Raw genomic sequence first — 19,125 nt, 5'->3', positions numbered from 1 at the left:
GAATCCTCCAGGCCAGAATACTGGGGTGAACAGCCATCCCCGCCTTCTCCAGGGACTCATCCCTAGCCAGGGATCGAACCCAGGTCTCCCACACTGCAGGCGGATTCTTTACCAGCTGAGCCAACAGGGAAGCCCAAGAATACTGGAGTGGGTAGCCTATCCCTTTTCCAGCGGATCTTCCCGACCCAAGAATCGAAACAGCAGATCTTCCCAACCCAAGAATCGAACCACCTACATTGCAGGTGGATTCTTTATCAGCTGAGCTACCAGGGAAGCCCTCAAGAAAATGAAATATTCCCCAAACCTACTTTGGGGGGTTGAGACTGAAACCACTGGCAATGGTCAAGGAGAGAGAAACTGAGAGGAGGAGTTTGTGGGGCCTCACTCTGTGGAGGGTAAGAGGGTCCTGGAAACGCGGAGGGGAACTGCCCCAGACAGCAGGCACCAGAGCTGCAGGGGAAGAGACTCAGGCTGAGTGGCCGTGGTCACGGACGGCGCCTGAGGCGGCGGCCGGGCGGAACGAGTAGCAAACGTGTTACAGACCTCCAACAGAGCTGGGACTTCACGGGTTCTTGCAGGGTAGGAGAGATTCCGGAGGGTGTTAGAGTTCCTCTGTGGAGAACGTTTAGGGGCTTTATTACTGGGAGTGCAATCTGTGCTTGTGCAGAGGCTCACGCTGTCTCTGCTGCTCTAACATCACGGGGGATCCCACTCACTTTCCTTTTTTTTAATGCTTTTTAAAAATCATTTATGTATTTATTTTTGGCTGCTCCGGGTCTTCGCGGCTGCGTGCTCGCTTTCTCCGATTTAAGTAAGTAGGGGCTGCTCTTCATCGTGGCGCACGGGCTTCTCACTGTGCGCGCAGGCGCTAGGCGCACTGGCTCCAGCACCCGCTGCCCACCGGCTGGGCTGCCTCGGGGCATGTGGGCTCTTCCCAGACCAGGGATCGAACACGTGTCCCCAGCACTGGCAGGGAGATTCTCATCCACTGAACCACCCGAAGTCATCCACTCGCTTTCTTTGCAGGGCATCGTCTCTCCCTAGACTAAATATATTCTTCAAATGTAAATAACACTTAAAAAAAAAAAATTGACATCTTTTTCCTTTAAATATTTTATAAGTTATTGAACCAAATTATGGAGACAAAAATATCAATGTCTGCACTGAGATTCTTTATGCGACACTAACAAGCACTTGAATGCTTATTATTTTTTTTTAATTTACTTATAAGTAAAAATTTTGACTTAGTTCTCTTCAGATAAAGAAAAGTTCAAATATTCCCTGAATTTTAAAGTGAATCAAGCATATAGTAATTTTTATCTGTCTGATATAATAAGAGGTTTAAAAAACTGTATTTTCTTTGATAAATGAATTACTAAAGTGAAAAAGATGTAAATTGATTTTATTCTTTAGTATTAGTAAGAAGGTAATAATAATCACGATTGTATTCAATGATTTAGTGTATATTAACTAACTTTTAGGTAGCTGGAAAAATCTACCACTGTCTACTATAAACTTGCTGTTGGACATCAACACAGTAATAAAATCATATAATTCCTATGTTTAAGAATAATATGGATATACTTCTGTTACAAGGAGAAATAAATGGAAAATTTTTTCTATATGAAGTGATTTTTAAAAATAGTGATACAGAGCATAATTAACCCAGGCTTTAATAAACAGTCTACTCTGGGGATGAAAAGGGTAAATAAAAGTTAGATATTTTGTAGAATAAGGCACAAACATGCAAACTGAAGGCAACTTATTCACTGCCTACTATTTTCCTGATAGGTTGACAGATTTATCAATGTAAAATTTTGTGTGCATGTGTTTGGCTGGAAGAGGAACTACCAAGGAGTTATCTGATGCTTTGGGGTTCTCTGTTCTTATTTTGGACTAGACAAGAAAACAGCTGTTCCTGAATAGAAGTGGAGTATGCAGTTCAGTTTGGAAGTCAGCTCTTCTGAATTAACCAAGCCTGCTCTCTCTGACTCTATATGCTAAAGTAAAACTTTGAAAGTAATTAAAATACCTTTCTCTCATGAAGAGATGAGCTATGATGGATATTTTAACAATTATCTTAGAATAAAATAATAACTTATTCATTTAATGAGTTTTTAGAGAAAGACATAAACATCACAGTAATTTCTCCACATTCCAGAAACAATCTAATATTCCTGTGCATAACTGTTACTATATGCCTGGCACTTACATAAAAACATAATTGGTTGTGTTAACATTGAAAATTTACTGAAATTAGAAGGTACTCTTTTATCATAGGTTTCATTTTTTAGAAATTAAAAAAAAGAAGAAAACTAAGCACTTTCAGAAATTTAAAGAAAAACCTGGGCATTTTAGGTATTAAAAAAAAGATAACTGGATATTTCAGTATCTTGAAAGTATAAAAAGAACAGAATTACCTGTGGTAATAAGAACAGATACCTAGATATTTTTATTAAAAAAATAAACTCAAAATGAACTAAAGACTTATAAATGTAAGCCCTGAAACCATAAAACTCCTTAAAGAGAATACTGGCAGTAAACACTCTGATGTGGGTCTTAGTGATACTTTTGGGTCTGTTTCCTCAGGCAAGGACAACAGAAGCAAAAACTAACAATGGTACTACTTGCTCAGTTGCGTCTGACTCTCTGTGACCCTATGGCTGTATCTTTGTGACCCTATGAACTGTAGCCTACCAAGCTCTGCTGTCCATGGGATTTTCCAGGCAAGAATACTTGAGTGGGTTGCTATTTTCTCCTCCAGGGGATCTTCCCCAACTTAGGGATCAAAGCCATGTCTTCTGCATTGCACGTGGATTCCTTACCACTGAGCCACCTGGAAAGCCCTAACAAATGGTATTACATCTCACGAAAAAGCTTTTGCACAGTGTGGTAAACCACTTACAAAATGAAAAGGCAGCCTCCTGAATGGGAGTAAATAGTTTGGTGATATATCCAATAGGGGGTTAATATTCAAAAGAACACATGCATCTTAATATCTAAAAAACAAACAAACAATCCAATTGAAAAATGGGCAGAGGCAGAGGATCTGATCAGATATATTTCCAAAGAAGACATCCAGACGGCTAACAGTTACATGAAAAGATGCTCAAAATCAGTTGTCATCAGGATAATGCAAATCAAAATCACAATGAGATATCACCTCACACCCGTCAGAATTGCCTCCTCAAAAAGACAAAAAATAGCAGGTGTTGGCAAGGACGCAGAGAAAAGGAAAGCTCTGTGCACCGCTGATGGGAATGTAAATTTTTACAGCCACGGTGGCAAAACAGCAGGGGAGGTTCCTCAAAAAATTAAGAAGAGAACTACCATATAATTCAACAATTCCACTTTTGGGTATTTACCTGAAGAAAATACAAGTGCTATTTCAAAAAAATGTATGTATCCTTACATTCACTGCAGCATTATTTACAATAGCCAAGATACGAAGCAAGCTAAGTGTCCATTGATAGATGAATGGACAAAGATGATGTGCTTTATATAATGGGCATAAAAAGAATCAAGTCTTGCCATTTGTGAAAACATGGATGGATCCAGAGGGTATTATGCTAAGAGAAGTAAGTAAGACGGAGAAAGGAAAATATCCTATGATTTCCCTTACATGTGGAATCTAAAAGATAAAAACAAATGAACAAGTAAAACAAAAACAGACTCAGATACATAGAGAACAAACTGTCGAAGGAAGGGGAGTGGGGCGATGGGCGAAACAGGCGAAAGGCTAAGAGGCACAAAATTCCAGTTACGAAATAAATACATTACAGCATGAGGAATATAGTCAACAAGATTATAATAATTTTGTATAGTGACAGATGGTTACTAGATTTACTGTGGTGATCACTTCATAATATATTTAAATGTTGAGTCACCATGTCACACATCTGAAACTAACATTGTATGTCAACTATCCTTCAAAAAGGTTAATTAAAAAAAGATGTCCAAGATACATTGGTGAAATAAAAATATTAGGTATGATCCTAGTTTCATCAAAACCAAGAATAGACATGAATAGACATGTATTCATATATTCAGATAACATCTTTAACAGGGTATGCAAGAAGCAGAGTAAACATGAATGTTAGCAGGATAAAGGAATTTTATCTTTCATTTACACTATTCTCTATTGTTTGGATTTTTAAAGCTATGAGCATATATTACTTTTATAGTATAAATAAAAATTTTACAAAAGGAAGTTTGAAACCAACTTTCCTCCACTAATACATGAATGATGTAGGTTAGCACTTAGGCTAGCAAAAGTGAAATGCCTAAAAACAACTCACAGTACAAACACAAATGAAAGTTGTCAACACTTCTGTTTTCTCAAACCTCCTGAGTTGCTTTCCTCCCTGAGAGCACCGATAGTCTTCCTTCTATAAAATGTGAATTTACAGCACACTGCAATGAAAGTTTTCTGGAATGAGCTTGAGAACACATTCTCCTATACCCCTGTGGTACATGTTAATCTGGCCATTTGCGGAGTGTAATGAACAAGACGCATCCTCTCCTCTTGCAGAGGAAAAGCCAAATGCTGCCATCACCTGCCAACACTTCAATGAACCAGACGAAATGTTGGAAGGTATCTGGTACACTGAGCGACACAACAGGTGTGTTCCACTTGGAAGGACTTAGAAGATTTAGCAGCTGCCAAATGGTATAATTTTACTTCTTATTCTATAGTTTGAATAGAAATAATAAAAAAAAAAACTACTGAAGGGGTTTCTTTCCTTTTTTTTCTTAGGAAGTACAGACAATATGATTCTAAAGACTTCCATATGAAGAAAGGGTTCAGTTCAGTTCAGTCGCTCAGTCGTGTCCGACTCTTTGCGACTCCATCAACCACAGAACACCAAAGGGTACAGTGAAAGAAACATAAAAAGGGATGTAAAAATGCAGCGTGAGGGCTTCCCTGGTGGCTCAGTGGTAAAAAATCCACTTGCCCATGAAGGAGACATCAGTTAGATCCTTGATCCGGGAAGATCCCACATGTTGCAAAGCAACGAATCCCCCGTGCCACTATCATTGAGCCTGCGCTCCAGAGCCTGGGAGCTGCAACCATGGAGCTGGTGGGCCAAACTACTGAAGCCTACACGCCCTAGAGCCCTGACTCCTCGACAAGCAAAGCCACCACCATAAGAAGCCTGTGCAGTGCAACTAGGGAGGAGCCCCTGCTCTTCACAAGTACAGAAAAGCCCGTGAAGCAATGGAGACCCAGCAGAGCCAGTGAGTAAACACCTAACATTAACGTGGCTGGCGGTGCAGGTAGCAGCTGCCTGTGCTGCTGCCTGGATGTGGAGGGCGGAAGGCACTGGCCTGAGAGCAAGGAGGCTGGGCTCCGACCCGCAGGGCCGCTCTGAACGAGCTCCTGATAGCCTTGCTGGGTCTGATTTCCTCATCCAGGAAAAGGAGCTGACCAGAATCACCAGGGTTCATCTCTAAGGTTCCTTCCATGTCACTAATTCTACAGTTCTGTGAGCTCAGGACCCACTCTGCAACTCTCGCCCCCAATTCTAGTTGCTTATCAGAGATCACTTTTCATGTCCTTTTTTTCTTTTTAAGAAAAAAAAAAACTTATCTCATATATGATAATAAAAATAAAACTTGCACATGAAATTAAACATCTGATAGAATTTGTGGTAGGTTTATAAGGCAGGATCTTGATAAAATCAAACCATACATACTCTGATAAAGAAACTAAACTGAAGAAATACAACTATGCCAGGTGCTAAGGAAGCCCAGTTACACATTTCTCAAGGGCTGGCTGTTAGTGTCATGACTCAAGAGTATACCCAAGGCATTTTGGTTACCTGGGACAGTATTAACGTTTCCCAGGGACTTCTCACATAAGCTTAGATCATTCTTTTTTTTATTTTTTTATTTTTATTTTTTTTGCTTAGATCATTCTTTATACTTTCTCCAAAAGGGATGTAAAACAGTGTCTAACTATACATGTGGTACATTCCACATGTGAAGACAAATATGTATATGTAAGATTCTAGTGGCTCAGACCATAAAGCGACTGCCTGCAATGCGGGAGACCTGGGCTCAGTCCCTGGGTCAGGATGATACCCTGGAGAAGGAAGTGGCAACCCACTCCAGTGCTCTTGCGTGGAAAATTCCATGGATGGAGGAGCCTGGTAGGCTACAGTTCATGGGGTCGCAAAGAGTCGAACAAAACTGAGCAACTTCACCGGTTGGTTGGTAGTCTAAAATGTGGATTCAGGTAAAGTAGATCAAATTATGTTATTCAACAAAAGAAATCCTTGTATCTTAAGCCTTAAAGCCTTATTTGAGCTCCACCTTCTCCAGGAAAATTTTTCTCCTTCTTTCCCTAAATGGATTCCTTGCCTCTAACACATTCTTCCTCTACCTATTTATGTTTTTAAATGTTTTACGTGCACATCTACAAGTTCTTTGGATCTACCAGAAGTGAGATAGCCTGAAGCAGACCTCAAGGGTCAAGTGGGGTATCTGAAGAACTGTCTGTTGGGATATGAATATAAAGGTCTATTTCAAGCAAGCAGATCGGTCTGTGAGAAGACAAGGCACACAAAATTTAAAAAATCAATGACAGTTTAGACTGAGACTCCGGTGCGGCAAGCTCGCTAAGGAGAGGAGCGGCACAGACGGTGAGAACGGGGGAGTCTTAGAGGCAGGGTAGAGGTCTCCTTCCACAGGAGCACAGGGTTATCAGGAAGAGGCAGCCAGTGAGACGCCGACGGAGCTCCTTGTAAGTCCTCTGGCTGAGGGAGAAGCAGCCCAAGGTTGCTGGGCAGGAACACACTAAGGTGGATTCAGAGTCAAAGTTCAGCCTGAGGCACAGGTGGGAAAACCAGTAAGCCAATACAAGTAAAAGCCGTGTCTTTCAAAGCATCTCATCCAGTTCCTGACCCAGACCACAAATCTTGTGAGTTGTTATGACTCCATGCCGATGTCATCAATGCTTTCACTGCATGTATGTCTTTAGGTTAAATTTATATTAGCATCTTCCTAAACTCTCAAATACGGTGAATTCCAAACAATGGATACTATTACACATGTGACACCTGCCCATAGCCAAATTCCATGCCAATCCCTTCAACTGCATCCACTGTAGTCCCCATTACTATTACAGGCAACCATTGCCATAAATCCTGGCTGGATTTGTAACTGGAGTTTTACCAAGAATTGTTTATGTTTCAATTTTCTGCAGCACAAGCTGTTCATTCACACATAAGCCAACCATGAACCATGGGGGCTGGAGTTAACAGTGGCCTCCTCTTAGCTCTCCGCTCTGATTTTAGGTTGTTATGTTATACCTCAAGAGCACTCATCCCTGGGTACCTTGACATCTAGCTATAACATCCTTTATGTATCTTTGCAGCTCTTCCCTTCAGACTGTGTTGACTGTGTTGACTCTTACACAATGGTTCTCAATGTTGGCTGTACATTAAAATCACCTTGAAAGCTTCTGCAATCTATCCATGCCAAGGCCCTATTCCAGCCCAATTAAAACAATCTGTGAATGTGAACATAGGCATTTTTTTTTTTTTAATTTCTCAGGTGACTTTAATGTAAAACCAAGGTTGAAACATCTGCTTTACACCAGAATTAAGAACTTCAGCTCCTGGTTCATCTGTGCCCTCTTCCTCCCAACTCTTGTAATGTCTAAGAGAACAACCTGCCCAACCAATAACTCTAATTCCTTGACCAGCTCAACTCTAATGACATGTCCTTCAATTTCACTCCAGCCCTTATACACAATGCTGTGGATTTATCATAACTTTGAGCTGCCTGGCATCTGATTAAACAAGCAAGAGGACTTCTGGATTTACGGGCCATCATTTCAGTTGGTCAGCTCCTTTCCTGTTTCACACTACGCTGCCGCTGGGGTGTGGGGGGCTTGCTGCAACCTCGCTGAGTCTGCCAGTCTTCTCTCCATTCCATGTCCTTTCTGATCTGGCTGATCCTCCGTGGTGGGTCGCTGCTGTGATTGCTTGACCAATGCTATCACGTCTCTTCTCTGGTTCTCTGTCACACCCACAAAACCTCCAATTATGCATCAGACCAAATCTGCCTTCTCCACTGCCAGGCCTAGATGCTGAGGATTACTGAGGGAAAACCCAACATGGAAAGATGCCACCAAGGCTTTTACGGTATTCAGACAGTAGCTCTCAGAACTACTCAGGGATCTCTTTGTTTGTCCCCAGTGAGCCCTAATCCTGCTGTCCTCACAGGTATTCTCACAGTCACTATCCTTCCTGTCTCTCTCCTATGACCCTCACATTGGAAGCAGACCCTCCTTCCTGTTTTGGAGAACATGGAGATATTCTGAATTTCCAAGCTTCCACGCTATCGACTTACCTGTATCCTCTTTTATGTTTACCTGTTTTAGAGGGGTAATCCTCTATGCTCAGGACGGCCAGACAACACTCCTTTGTGGAGGGGGCTGTCCTGGCAATGCTATGAGGTTTAGCCACACCTATGACTCCCACCCACTAGACATCAGTAGTACCTCTCGCCTTGCTGATATTTGCAGAAATTTCTCCAAGTGTTGCCAGATGTGTCCTGGGAAGCAAAAATCACCCTCGGTGGAGAACCATTGCTCTAAGCCAAGACTAATCTATCAACCTGTCTTTCCAATGGAAAGTTCCTGCTTCTGCTAAGATCCACGTGTGCTTTCTTTATCCACCTTCAATGTGAACCTCTCCCCTTGGCTTTGACAACTTAGGACATGATTTCATGTCATCCCAGTATTTAGAAAGTCATTCCTGGAACCAGGTCATCCTCCAGCTACCACTTGCCTTTTGTTTTCTGCGAGTGAAGCTCCGGGAATGTCTTCCACAGGTCCACTTGCGGAGGCCTGTTCTATTCATCAACCCTCATCACAGTAGTGTGAGTCCCTGACCCGAGTGCTCACGTGCCAGGTCCTTGTGACCACATGCTGGGACCCCACCTGACTGGCTGTTTCTGACACTTGACTGTACCCTCCTTGAACCTCTCTTTTCCCCTGGCTTCCAGGCCACTTCTTTTTCCCCCTTCTTTCTCCTCTGATTATTCTTTCTTAATCTTCTTCCCTTCACCTGTAAAGTGGAAGTTGCTCAGTCGTGTCCAACTCTTTGCAACCCCATGGACTCTACAGTCCATGGAATTCTCCAGGCCAGAATACTGGAGTGGGTAGCCTTTCCCTTCTCCAGGGGATCTTCCCAACCCAGGGATCAAACCCAGGTCTCCTGCATTGCAGGAGGATTCTTTACCAGCTGAGCCGCCAGGGCAGCCCGTCCCCTGACTGCCCCTTAATCCTAGTTAGTGTTCCACTGGGGTTCTGTCCTTGGCTGCCTTCTCTCAGAGCTCTCTGCTCTGTGCTATCTCCTTTATTACAAACTTCAACTTTCTTCATATAATTCAATGAATACATTAATGCCCTCATTTTATTCTGAAGCTCTACCGTCTCTCAAATTCTAGTCCTGAATTACTAGCTCCCCAGTGAATATTTCTATCTGGGAACCCTAGAGACACCACTAACAAATCAAGATATCTATAACAACTCATCACATCCTACTCCCACCATTCCCTTTCTCTATCTCCCCAAATTCTCCTTATTCCTTTATTATTTCTGTGGTACCACTATCCATGTAGCTGTATAATAAGTCTGTGCATAACCCTAGATTCCAACTTAATTAATCATATCTAATCAATCATAAAATCCTGCGAATTTTACCTTATGACACCTCCCCTCCATCTCTAGTAGTTCAGGTTTTTACATACTTTTTTCAATGGCTTCTTCACCGATTTCCCAGCTCCCTCTAATCCAACCATCATGCTGCCGCCGGAATGGTCTCTTCCTCCTATAAATCTGTACATGTCAGTCCTTCTCCAGAGAATCCCCTCTGTCTGAAGGCTACAGTCTAAGCATCTGAGCAGAGCATGCTAGGCCTGGCTCCTATATTTCACTTACCCTTCTTTCCATCAGGCCCTGTGCTCCCCACACACAACCATCCCATACCATACCTTACCCAAAGTGTTCCCTCTGCTAGAATGTTTTTTCTAAGATCATCTACCTAGCACATCCTTTTTCATCCTATAAGCCTCAGCTCAAGCCTGACCTCCTACGGGAACTCTTCCTGGACTCCCTAGGGCATAGTTAGAGGGTTGCATCTTCTTTATAGCTCCCACCATAGTCTGCTGAAATCGCCTGCTTGCAGAGGTCTCACCCACCAGTCTGTAGGCTCCTCAAGAGCAGGTACCTTGGCTACTCAATCTTGTTAGCACAGAAGTAAGCACGCAACAAATACAGAATGAATGGCAGAAAAATACATGACAGGGTCAACTGTCAGAAAGCCTATCATGATATGGTATTTGTTTATATATATGTATATTTATATATATGTACACACATATATGTATATAAATATATATCTACATGCCTGCCAGTTTATGAAGTCAAAAAGAACCAAAGTTACTCAGCCTAAGGTAAGAGTTAATGTCACATAATAAGTTAAATAAGTAATATATACGGTGGTACAGTGCTTATAAACTTTTCTACTAAAGCACTACCAGCATCAGAATTCTGCCTGATATCCTTAAGGAGTTGATCGCACAGGCTAAAAAAATCATGACATTTCTCTGGCTGATTATATATCCATATTTATTTTAACCTGAAAACATCTAAAATTACTAACAAGAGGAATGCTCTAGAAAGATAGAGCATCTTTATTCTGTGGGCCCCAATTTTTTTTTTAGCATAAATGTGGACCCTCAGGTGAGGCTGCTGACAGTGTCAGTATCACAGTTACAGAAATATGCATCGAGTGGAAATAGTGTGACACTAAAAGTCACAAGTTCCACTTTGGGTTCGCATCCTATCACTTGGGCTGTGACTTGGGGGTCTACTTTAATCTCTCTGAGCCTCCTCAGTTTCCGTATCTGGAAAATGGCTATAATAAAGATTTTCCTTATATATTTCATAATGTTGGTGGCAATATTAGGAGAAATAATAATGTAAACAATGAAGGGTATAAGCATGAAAAATGAAGTAGCATTTCATCCAGAGAGGGTGAAAATTAAAGTACGTGGAATGCATATACTCGAAAACATTTACCTTCTGCGGAGCTGGAAAAGCTTTTTCCACTTTGGCTTTCTCCTTGGGGGTTAAAGGAGGGGATCTCTCCTTTACCTCCGGAGGCAGTTCTCGATAAAGTGCTAGAATGGAACAGAGAATTCACATAATCAGGTTGAGGAGTGCCATTCCATGGGGGCAAAACAACAGTGGAGAGGAGCAGACATGCGACTAATGACACTGCTGTTAACTTCCCTGGTCCCACAGTAAGCTGACCTAGCACTTATCATTAAGGCTCCTCACAGTCTTCGTTATCCAGAGTACAACTTATGATCAGCAAGTCTTGATCAGCAGGTTTCAGAAATGTAGGAAGTCTCATTTTTACTGACTGTGTGTGTGGTCACGCAGCTGCTTATTTCGTTTTATCTTAATCCACATTTACCGAGAACCTGCTATATGCAAGCTGAGTCCTGCTGGAGGAGATCTGAAGAAGACCAAGGACAGTCTTTGCTCTCAAGGAGCTTACAATCTAGTCAGAGACAGAAGTGTTCACAGTGAGCTGCAATATACAACAGAGTGTGATACTGTTCTGAAGAGAGACAGTAACAAAGCCAAGTTCTGATGTGGAGTTGATAAAAGCTTAATGGAAAAAGCAGCAGGTTTGTCAGACTGAAAAATAGTTAGGATTTTGCCAGGAAGAGGTGGAGAAAGGATAATTTGCAAATGTGGTATGAAATAAAGAGACATGGGACTGAACTGTGTATGACACAGAATCTACTCATGGTGTTGAGTCTAAGGTTCTTATAATCTAAAGTTATAATCTGTATAATCCATTTATATGTATGGTGTTGAATCTAAACAGTTATGTGGGAATTTTAAAAGGCTAAAAAGGAAATCTGTTTTGGTTTAATGATGGGCAACTGTGAATTGAGAGAAAGAGTTCAAAATTGAACCAAAATTGAACCTGATCAAAATTCTAAAATTATGAGCTACATTAATGGGCTTTGTGTATGGGTTGATTTTATTATGGGTTTGTCTCTTACTGGAAAGGATGTTAGATATGATTAATGGAGGCTGATCTAATTTCCCTTTCCAGTGGCTTAAGATACAAGGGAAATGTCCTTTGTGATAACAAGGTACCAATGTCTTCTATTATATCATTCTCTTATTGGACAGGGCTTTCAACTGAATGGTTGAAAGGTTATTGGTGTATGTACACACACATACACACACACGCTCCCTCAGAGCATTTGCTTTGTATAATTGGTTTTGGATAAAGGAGAATTTCTCCTATTTTCAGAGTGGAATATGCTGCTGACAGTCATTTTTCCTCGAATGTTAAAACTGGGCAGGTGAGTTTTTGTTACATTCAGGTAAAAAGCAGGATAAAAGGAAAGGAAAAGAACGCCTGATGAACTGAGAATTCAGTCATATTCTCAGGTTTTCTGAAAACTTTTTGTTTGTTCTGGCCTTTGCAAGCCTTTCTCAATAAGCAGTGACTGATGGCCCCCCCCCAAAAAAAAACCCATCAATTATTCTGGGGTACAATAAGGAATCACAGCATCAGAAGGACGTCCACTCCCTGAGACATGGAACTGCTTTCTGCACGCAGCCACCAAGGATGGTCACGGTAGTATGCTTTGTAAGTCCCACTTTGGTCTTATGGAAGAAAACCAAGTTTCACTGAATCTTTAATTCCCTGTCGATCAAAGATCTATATAGTTTTCCAATATTTGCAAGCCTAAGAGGTTATTTCTGCAAACTAACTAGGTTCTAAAGTTAGCATCTAGTACCCTTCCTGCCTGGATATACACAATCATTTTATACCATCAAATGAAAAAATACTTTAAATGTTTCCACTTGTATCTGGAAGAAATAACTGATTACAATATCTAGTTAAAATGAAAGATATTCTCCAGAGTGACTAAGACTGTGCAGGAAGCTCTTGGTTTAAAAACAGCAGCTACCCCTGCAGAATTCCAGCTGCTGGTCCTGTCCCTGGGAGGGGAGGGGAGCCACCTGGATGTCCGAGATGACCAGGTAAGTGAGAATTGCTGAGCGCAGGGGAGAGGTCTGGGAATTAACCTGTCTCCAGATTTCTTCCATACTGCCTTAACTTTTCTCCAGTCTGCATACTCCTTTAAACAGAGAAGTATATTTCAGATAAGAGTTTAAGAGTCATTAGCCGTTTAATGCTCAGAGAAAAAGAATTAAAGACATGGCATGAAGGAAATTGAGAATTTTTTTATGAGAGAGAAAAGTGGGTAATTTTCAAGACACTTCGCACTTTGGAGGGGAGGAGTTTGCTGAAAGCTGCAGATGAGCAAGGGAGGGGAAGCAGTTACAGTGAGGTTCCGGCTCTTGGGGAGAGAGCTAGCGGAGGGCTGGGCGCAGACCTGGAAGGTGCTGCCCCAGGAGAAATAACTTATCTGGGCCGAGCCCCGGCACCCAGGATTCATGGAGGAAATCCTTCCTCCTTTCCTTCATTTCTTTCCCTTACAAAAATTTAGAACTGAGGTTAGAAATCAACAGTGCTTTTGTTCAGCCATAGTTTGGACTGAACAGAGTTTCAGAGACTAGCCCCAAACCAACTGTTATTTTAATAATTACTTTGCAGAAACAAAAGACTTGGTAAACATTCAAAATGGAGAGTGTTCTCTCGGCTGCCATTACTCTAGTTTTAATTAACAGAACTAAATTATTTTAGTGTTTCTGGAAGAAAGCTTAGAGATGATGGAGTTCGACTTCCTCGTTCGGTGGGAAGAAACGGAGGCATCGCAGTCTTGGCTGTGATGTCGGGATTCACGCTCGGTTCTCCTGACCCCTGAGCATTCTGCTTTTCCTGCCCCACAGCGAGTGGACAACCGACGGGACGTGTTTTTCTGAAGAAGCGCTGCTACCCTTGCTTCATAGTCTTTACCCTTTGTTTTCAAGCTATCTGTGTTACTTCTATTTTCTTCACTCAAGGCCTGGCAGCAAATCTATAGCTTTCAGAAACTCGGATTTAGAATTTCTTCTCCAGCTCATTTCTTTTTCCTTTCACAAATGAGGGCTTAAGTTACTTGAGACTGGAACAATCTATTGCAGCCTTTTTTTTTTTTGAGCAGGTGCCAGTTAAGCCTGGGGATACAACTAAAAAGAATGGGAGTTGAGGACCTAGAGGTTCTCAGGTGCCTGTCAACCTAGGAGTGGCAGGAGAAAGGGTGATGTCAGTGTGTGTGCAGCAGGGGGAAAAGGGGCTGAAGGAGGCTGGTAGCGAGATGGGCAGGTCCCCTGGGATGGGAAGTCCATGAAGCTGGTATTCCAATCTCAGAATGTCATAGCTTTTGAGTGTACTAATGCCCCCCTCTTTTTTTGGGCAACATGAGAATGAAGAGCAATACCTCATTAGTAAACATATGCAAAAATAACAAGACAGCAAGTTAAAGAGCAGAAGATGATAAAATCTGGGACCATCAGTTATACCATATTAGTAAACCAGGAAGAGAGCATAAAACTTACTTTCACTAGCCACATGATTAGCTGGAAAATAACCTTCCTGTCCCTTCCCTGTGCTGCCATACCACCAGTCTTCATTATCTTTGAAAAACACTCGGATAATGTCTCCGCGATGGATGGTTAGTTCATCTGATCGATTCGCTGTGTAGTCGTAAAGAGCCACTACCTAAGGGAGAGATAAGACCGCCACAGCTTTATCACAACTGTACCACAGAGAAAACCCCCAACACTCACTTCCTCTTGCAGAAGAGCAGCTGAAACCAAAGCAGTACTTTGGTGAGTCTGAGGCTGTCTCAAGGTTTGCTAATGGGATCAGGGGCGGTGGGAACACAGCAGGAGCAGTGAGATAAAAGGCTGTGGGATTGAGAAATGGTTACGAGCATTCAATACACTAAGATTAGCTTCAAAATACCAGATGTTAATTTTTTTTTTAAGTAAATTACTTGTGAAACAAATATAAAAAAAGAAGCTCACACATCATTCACTGTTAGAATTGTTTCGTTCTACCTTTTGGTCCCATTCCCTGTGCTAAGCAGAGGCATCAGAAAAAAAAAAACAAAAAATCTCCAGAAGGTCAACACTTCTATGAAACAGGAAAAATGCAATGGAATGACCAGATTACATAATTTCATTGTGATCATTTGGGTTTACTGTCAATGTATCTTTTTGTGATGTATTTCTATACAAATACCATTTTTTTTTTCTGGTATGTCAACAATCTAAATTTACCTTTAAAAACACCTTGATAAGCTTATTTTTAAGAGACACAAATTTAAGAGGCAAGGCATTCCTATGAGAACCCTCTTTCTCTGTTATGTTAAAGTAGTCACTATATTTGATTTTTTTTTCTCTTGAAAATCAAATTCAAAATGAATGGCTGCAGAGGCATCTACAGATCCCTTACAGAAGTTACAAGAAGGAAGCAAACCTCAACCCACTTCAGACATGATACAGTGTATAAAGTAGGACATAGTATAATATAAAGAATAGACTACTTCCACTTTTTTCCCTATGCAAATAGAATTTGAAAACCTATAGGCTATACAACTATAATGTAATGGAAAATTATCATTAGGACCCTTTGCATTTAGGTTGAGTACTGATTTACTCACCTAACAAGTATTTACTGAAATCCTAATGTGCCTGGTTCTGTGTTAGCGACTGAACGTACAGTGATAAATAGTTATCCTAGAAGGGGTACCTTGCTTAGGCTTTGCCGAGGAATCAAAGATAATCGGGAAATAGCTAGCTGAAAAGATGGAAAAGTGTGTCCCAGGCACTGCACTCCACGTGTGAGAGTCCAGGGAACAGAAACCCCAAATAGTTCAATATGGTGGGAGTCTGGCATTAGAGGGAAGAAATCTGGATAGAAGGTGGGAGAAGCTGAGGCTTCGAGAGTAAGTAGGTGCCGGATCATACATGCTGGAAGGTTCAGACTTACAGTCTGGGACATGGGAAGCAAGGAATTCCATAACAGCTTATAAAACTCTTTGTGGTGCCCTTAATTAATTTAAAATACTTATTAACATATTAACTAAACGATTTTAATGGATACATTTGGAATTGACTGCTGTCACTATACAATATAAGGGCAGTGATGATAATTAGATTAAATAGTAAAAATACAATTCCTATTGTACTGCTTAGCACAGGTCCTAGTTTACAACCTGTTATGTAGGATGTTGTTTAAAGTTGACAAATCTTCCGTAACTTTCAGTATACTGACGCCAACTCACTCATGTACAAGTGGGACATCTAATTTTTTCCTCCATTCTTCCTTCTCCAAACCTCTTCCCCTGAATTCTCCTGTTGTTGCTCTATCACAGAAGAGGAAAGTGAATTAAAATGTGCCTGCCATGTGCTGGGTCCTTTGCGAGCTGCTTATGTGAATTTTCTTACTCAACCTTTGTGACAATCCTGTTGAGGGCATAAAATCTTATTTCAATTTCATAAATGAGAGATTTGGTATACAGAGAAATTTAGTAACCTACTTAAAGTGAACTAGTAAGTGGTAGAATCAGGATTTAAACTCATGGTTTTTTTTCTTTCTTTCTTTCTTTCTTTTTTTAATAGATGAAATACACGTATAGGCCATCTTTGGCTAGTATCGAACATGGGACAGCAGCAGCAGAGCAAGGGATGAGGGACGTGATACCCTAATCGCTCACGGAGATAAGGCGCATTTTTGGACAGCAGCACATGGGCAGTCGGCTGTGCTGAGAAGACTGACTCCCTGGGTCACCTGCAGGCCCACCGTGCCCCTTTCCTGACACCTGAGACCCCCTCCCAGAACCCGCCTGGGGATTTGTTCCTATCGTGCTTCATCCTGACATGCCTGTAGAAAGAGGAAGAGATACCATGAGCACACATGCACGGAGAAAAGGCCCCATGAGGACACAGCAAAAAGGTAGCCATCTACATGGCAAGGAGAGAGGCCGGGAGGAACCAGCCTGGCCGGCCACTGGATCTTGGACTTCCAGCCTCTAGCACTGTGAGCAAATACATTTTTGTTGTTTAAGAACCCTATGTTACAGCTGTTATATCAGCTCTGGCCAAGTAAAACAGAATACAGTCTCACAAGCTGATGATGTCAAGTGAATCACGAGTTACCAACCTCTTATGGTACTGCCACTTTGCATTGGCACCCAGCTAACGGCACTGAGGTCCACACCCTTATAATCTATCTCCTGATGTAGAAACAATGCCCACATCACTAACCTCCACAACTACCACCCTCAGGACAGAGACTACACTCCCCAAGCTGCCCTGTTTTGTCACACCATGACTGACATTTAGGTGAAAACCTGCTGTCCCCTGAGAACTCAGTATATTTCACAGCCAACAGCCCAGATGTGGGTGGCAGCGGCATTATAACGTGGCCATTCTATCATCATGCTGGAGACATGTGGCAAAAGCCACGTGGATCGTGAGAATCTGCTTGTATTCCAGTGTGGTTTGTTTCTTTTAGAAATATTTATTTTTATTTACTTATGTGGCTGTGACATGTCTCAGCTGCAGCAGGCAGAGTCTTTCAGCTGCAGCAGGTGGGATCTAGATCCCTGGCCAGGGACTGAACCCAGGCCCCCTGCATTGGGAGAGCAGTCTTAGCCACTGCACCACCAATGAAGTCCCATTGTGTGCTTTTCTCATTATCTTCTCATTTGAAGACCACTTACTCTCTTCTGAGGCTTCCCTGGTGGCTCAGACAGTGAAGAATCTGCCTGCAATGTGGGAGACCCGGGTTCGATCCCTGGGTTGGCAAGATTCCCCTGGAGGAGGAAATGGCAACCCACTCCGGTATTTTTGCCTAGAGAATTCCATGGACGGAGGGCTACAGTCCATGGGGTCTCAAAGAGTTGGACACGACTGAACAACTAACACTTTCGCTACTTTCACTACTATTACTCTCTTCTGAGCATCACAGTATACACAGTAAACTCTGCTTCTTTTAATTTGGCAGTGCCTTCGGCAGAAGTCATGTCTTCCCCATCTACAATTAGATTTCATGGTCATCTCACTGTTTTAGGATAAAGTAAAGCCATACTGGGAGCTTTATTCTCCAAGCATTGGAAGACACAATTTCATGCAGTTTTGTCATGAATTAATACTACTTCTATTTTCTTATTTTGGTAGGTCTTGTCACAGCAAATCTGTTCTGACCACTCTCTTAAGTATCTTCTATAATGTACCATTTTGTGCATATGGTAGTCTGCACATAGGTGTCACAAAATATCATTCTTCAGTCATGTTGGACTCTTTGCGACCCCATGGATTGTAGCCCACCAGGCTTGTCTGTCCATGGGGATTCTCCAGGCAAGAAAACTGGATGGGTTGCCATGCCCTCCTCCAGGGGATTTTTTCGGCCCAGGGACTGAAGCCTGCATCTCTTATGTCTCCTGCATTGGCAGGACAGTTCTTTACCACTGGGAAAGCTCTCATCCCTCATACTATGATCCAAATATTGAACTGATGAAATCTTTGTGAAATTATCTTGACTTATGAAATCTTTTAGCAATCTTTATTTTTTTGACAGAAATTTAAAAATATGTGTTTATGTGCTCATATTGGTAATGACAGGTCTAGGAAATAAAATCTTCCCAAAAATCTACTTGATCACCCTGACCATTATTGACATATTTGAAACAGAGTTCCCTCCCTTACTTAAAGCTTGCTGAGTTGCTTGGGCATAATCTCTCATGGCAGAAGGGTCATTGGTAAGCTTTTTTTTTTTGGACATATTTCTCAGACTTCTTAGCAGTGCTTGCCAGATACTATATCTTGGTTTAGGCAGAGTCTGCTAGGCTACCATAAGACATTTAAGTGAATTCCTCTTTGCTTCATCTTCTGTGAGGTTTTTCATTAAAATAGTTGTCTCTCAAGACTTCTCAATGGATACCACTGTGCTGAAGGAACATTAACCAGTAACAGTCAATGTTCCTTGCAATGTTATCTGTGATGTAATCCAAAAATTAATACTCACAATGACCCCAAGTCATTCAACCAACCAAGTTACGTTGACTAAATCATACACTTGAGCACTTTCCCCTCCAACGCTGCTTCTGTGGGTCCATAAT

The 19,125-nt window shown here is 41.7% G+C and overlaps 1 protein-coding gene across 1 annotated transcript in view; it reads right to left on the bottom strand.

Annotated features, from left to right (window-relative positions):
• AHI1 (Abelson helper integration site 1) overlaps window positions 1-19,125 on the bottom strand; it is a 212,338-nt gene that overhangs the window by 29,422 nt on the left and 163,791 nt on the right. The window contains exons 23-24 of the mRNA XM_065931304.1: window positions 14,555-14,717; window positions 11,096-11,196 (exon numbers count right to left, since the gene is read on the bottom strand). Of these exons, the coding sequence (XP_065787376.1) occupies window positions 11,096-11,196; window positions 14,555-14,717 (264 nt within the window). The remainder of the gene's footprint in view (window positions 1-11,095; window positions 11,197-14,554; window positions 14,718-19,125) is intronic.

The sequence above is a fragment of the Muntiacus reevesi genome, chromosome 3 (assembly GCF_963930625.1).
Source record: "Muntiacus reevesi chromosome 3, mMunRee1.1, whole genome shotgun sequence".
Taxonomy (NCBI): domain Eukaryota; kingdom Metazoa; phylum Chordata; class Mammalia; order Artiodactyla; family Cervidae; genus Muntiacus; species Muntiacus reevesi.
The sequence above is the reverse complement of the archived record's forward strand: the minus strand, read 5'-3'. Positions and strand labels throughout refer to the sequence as shown.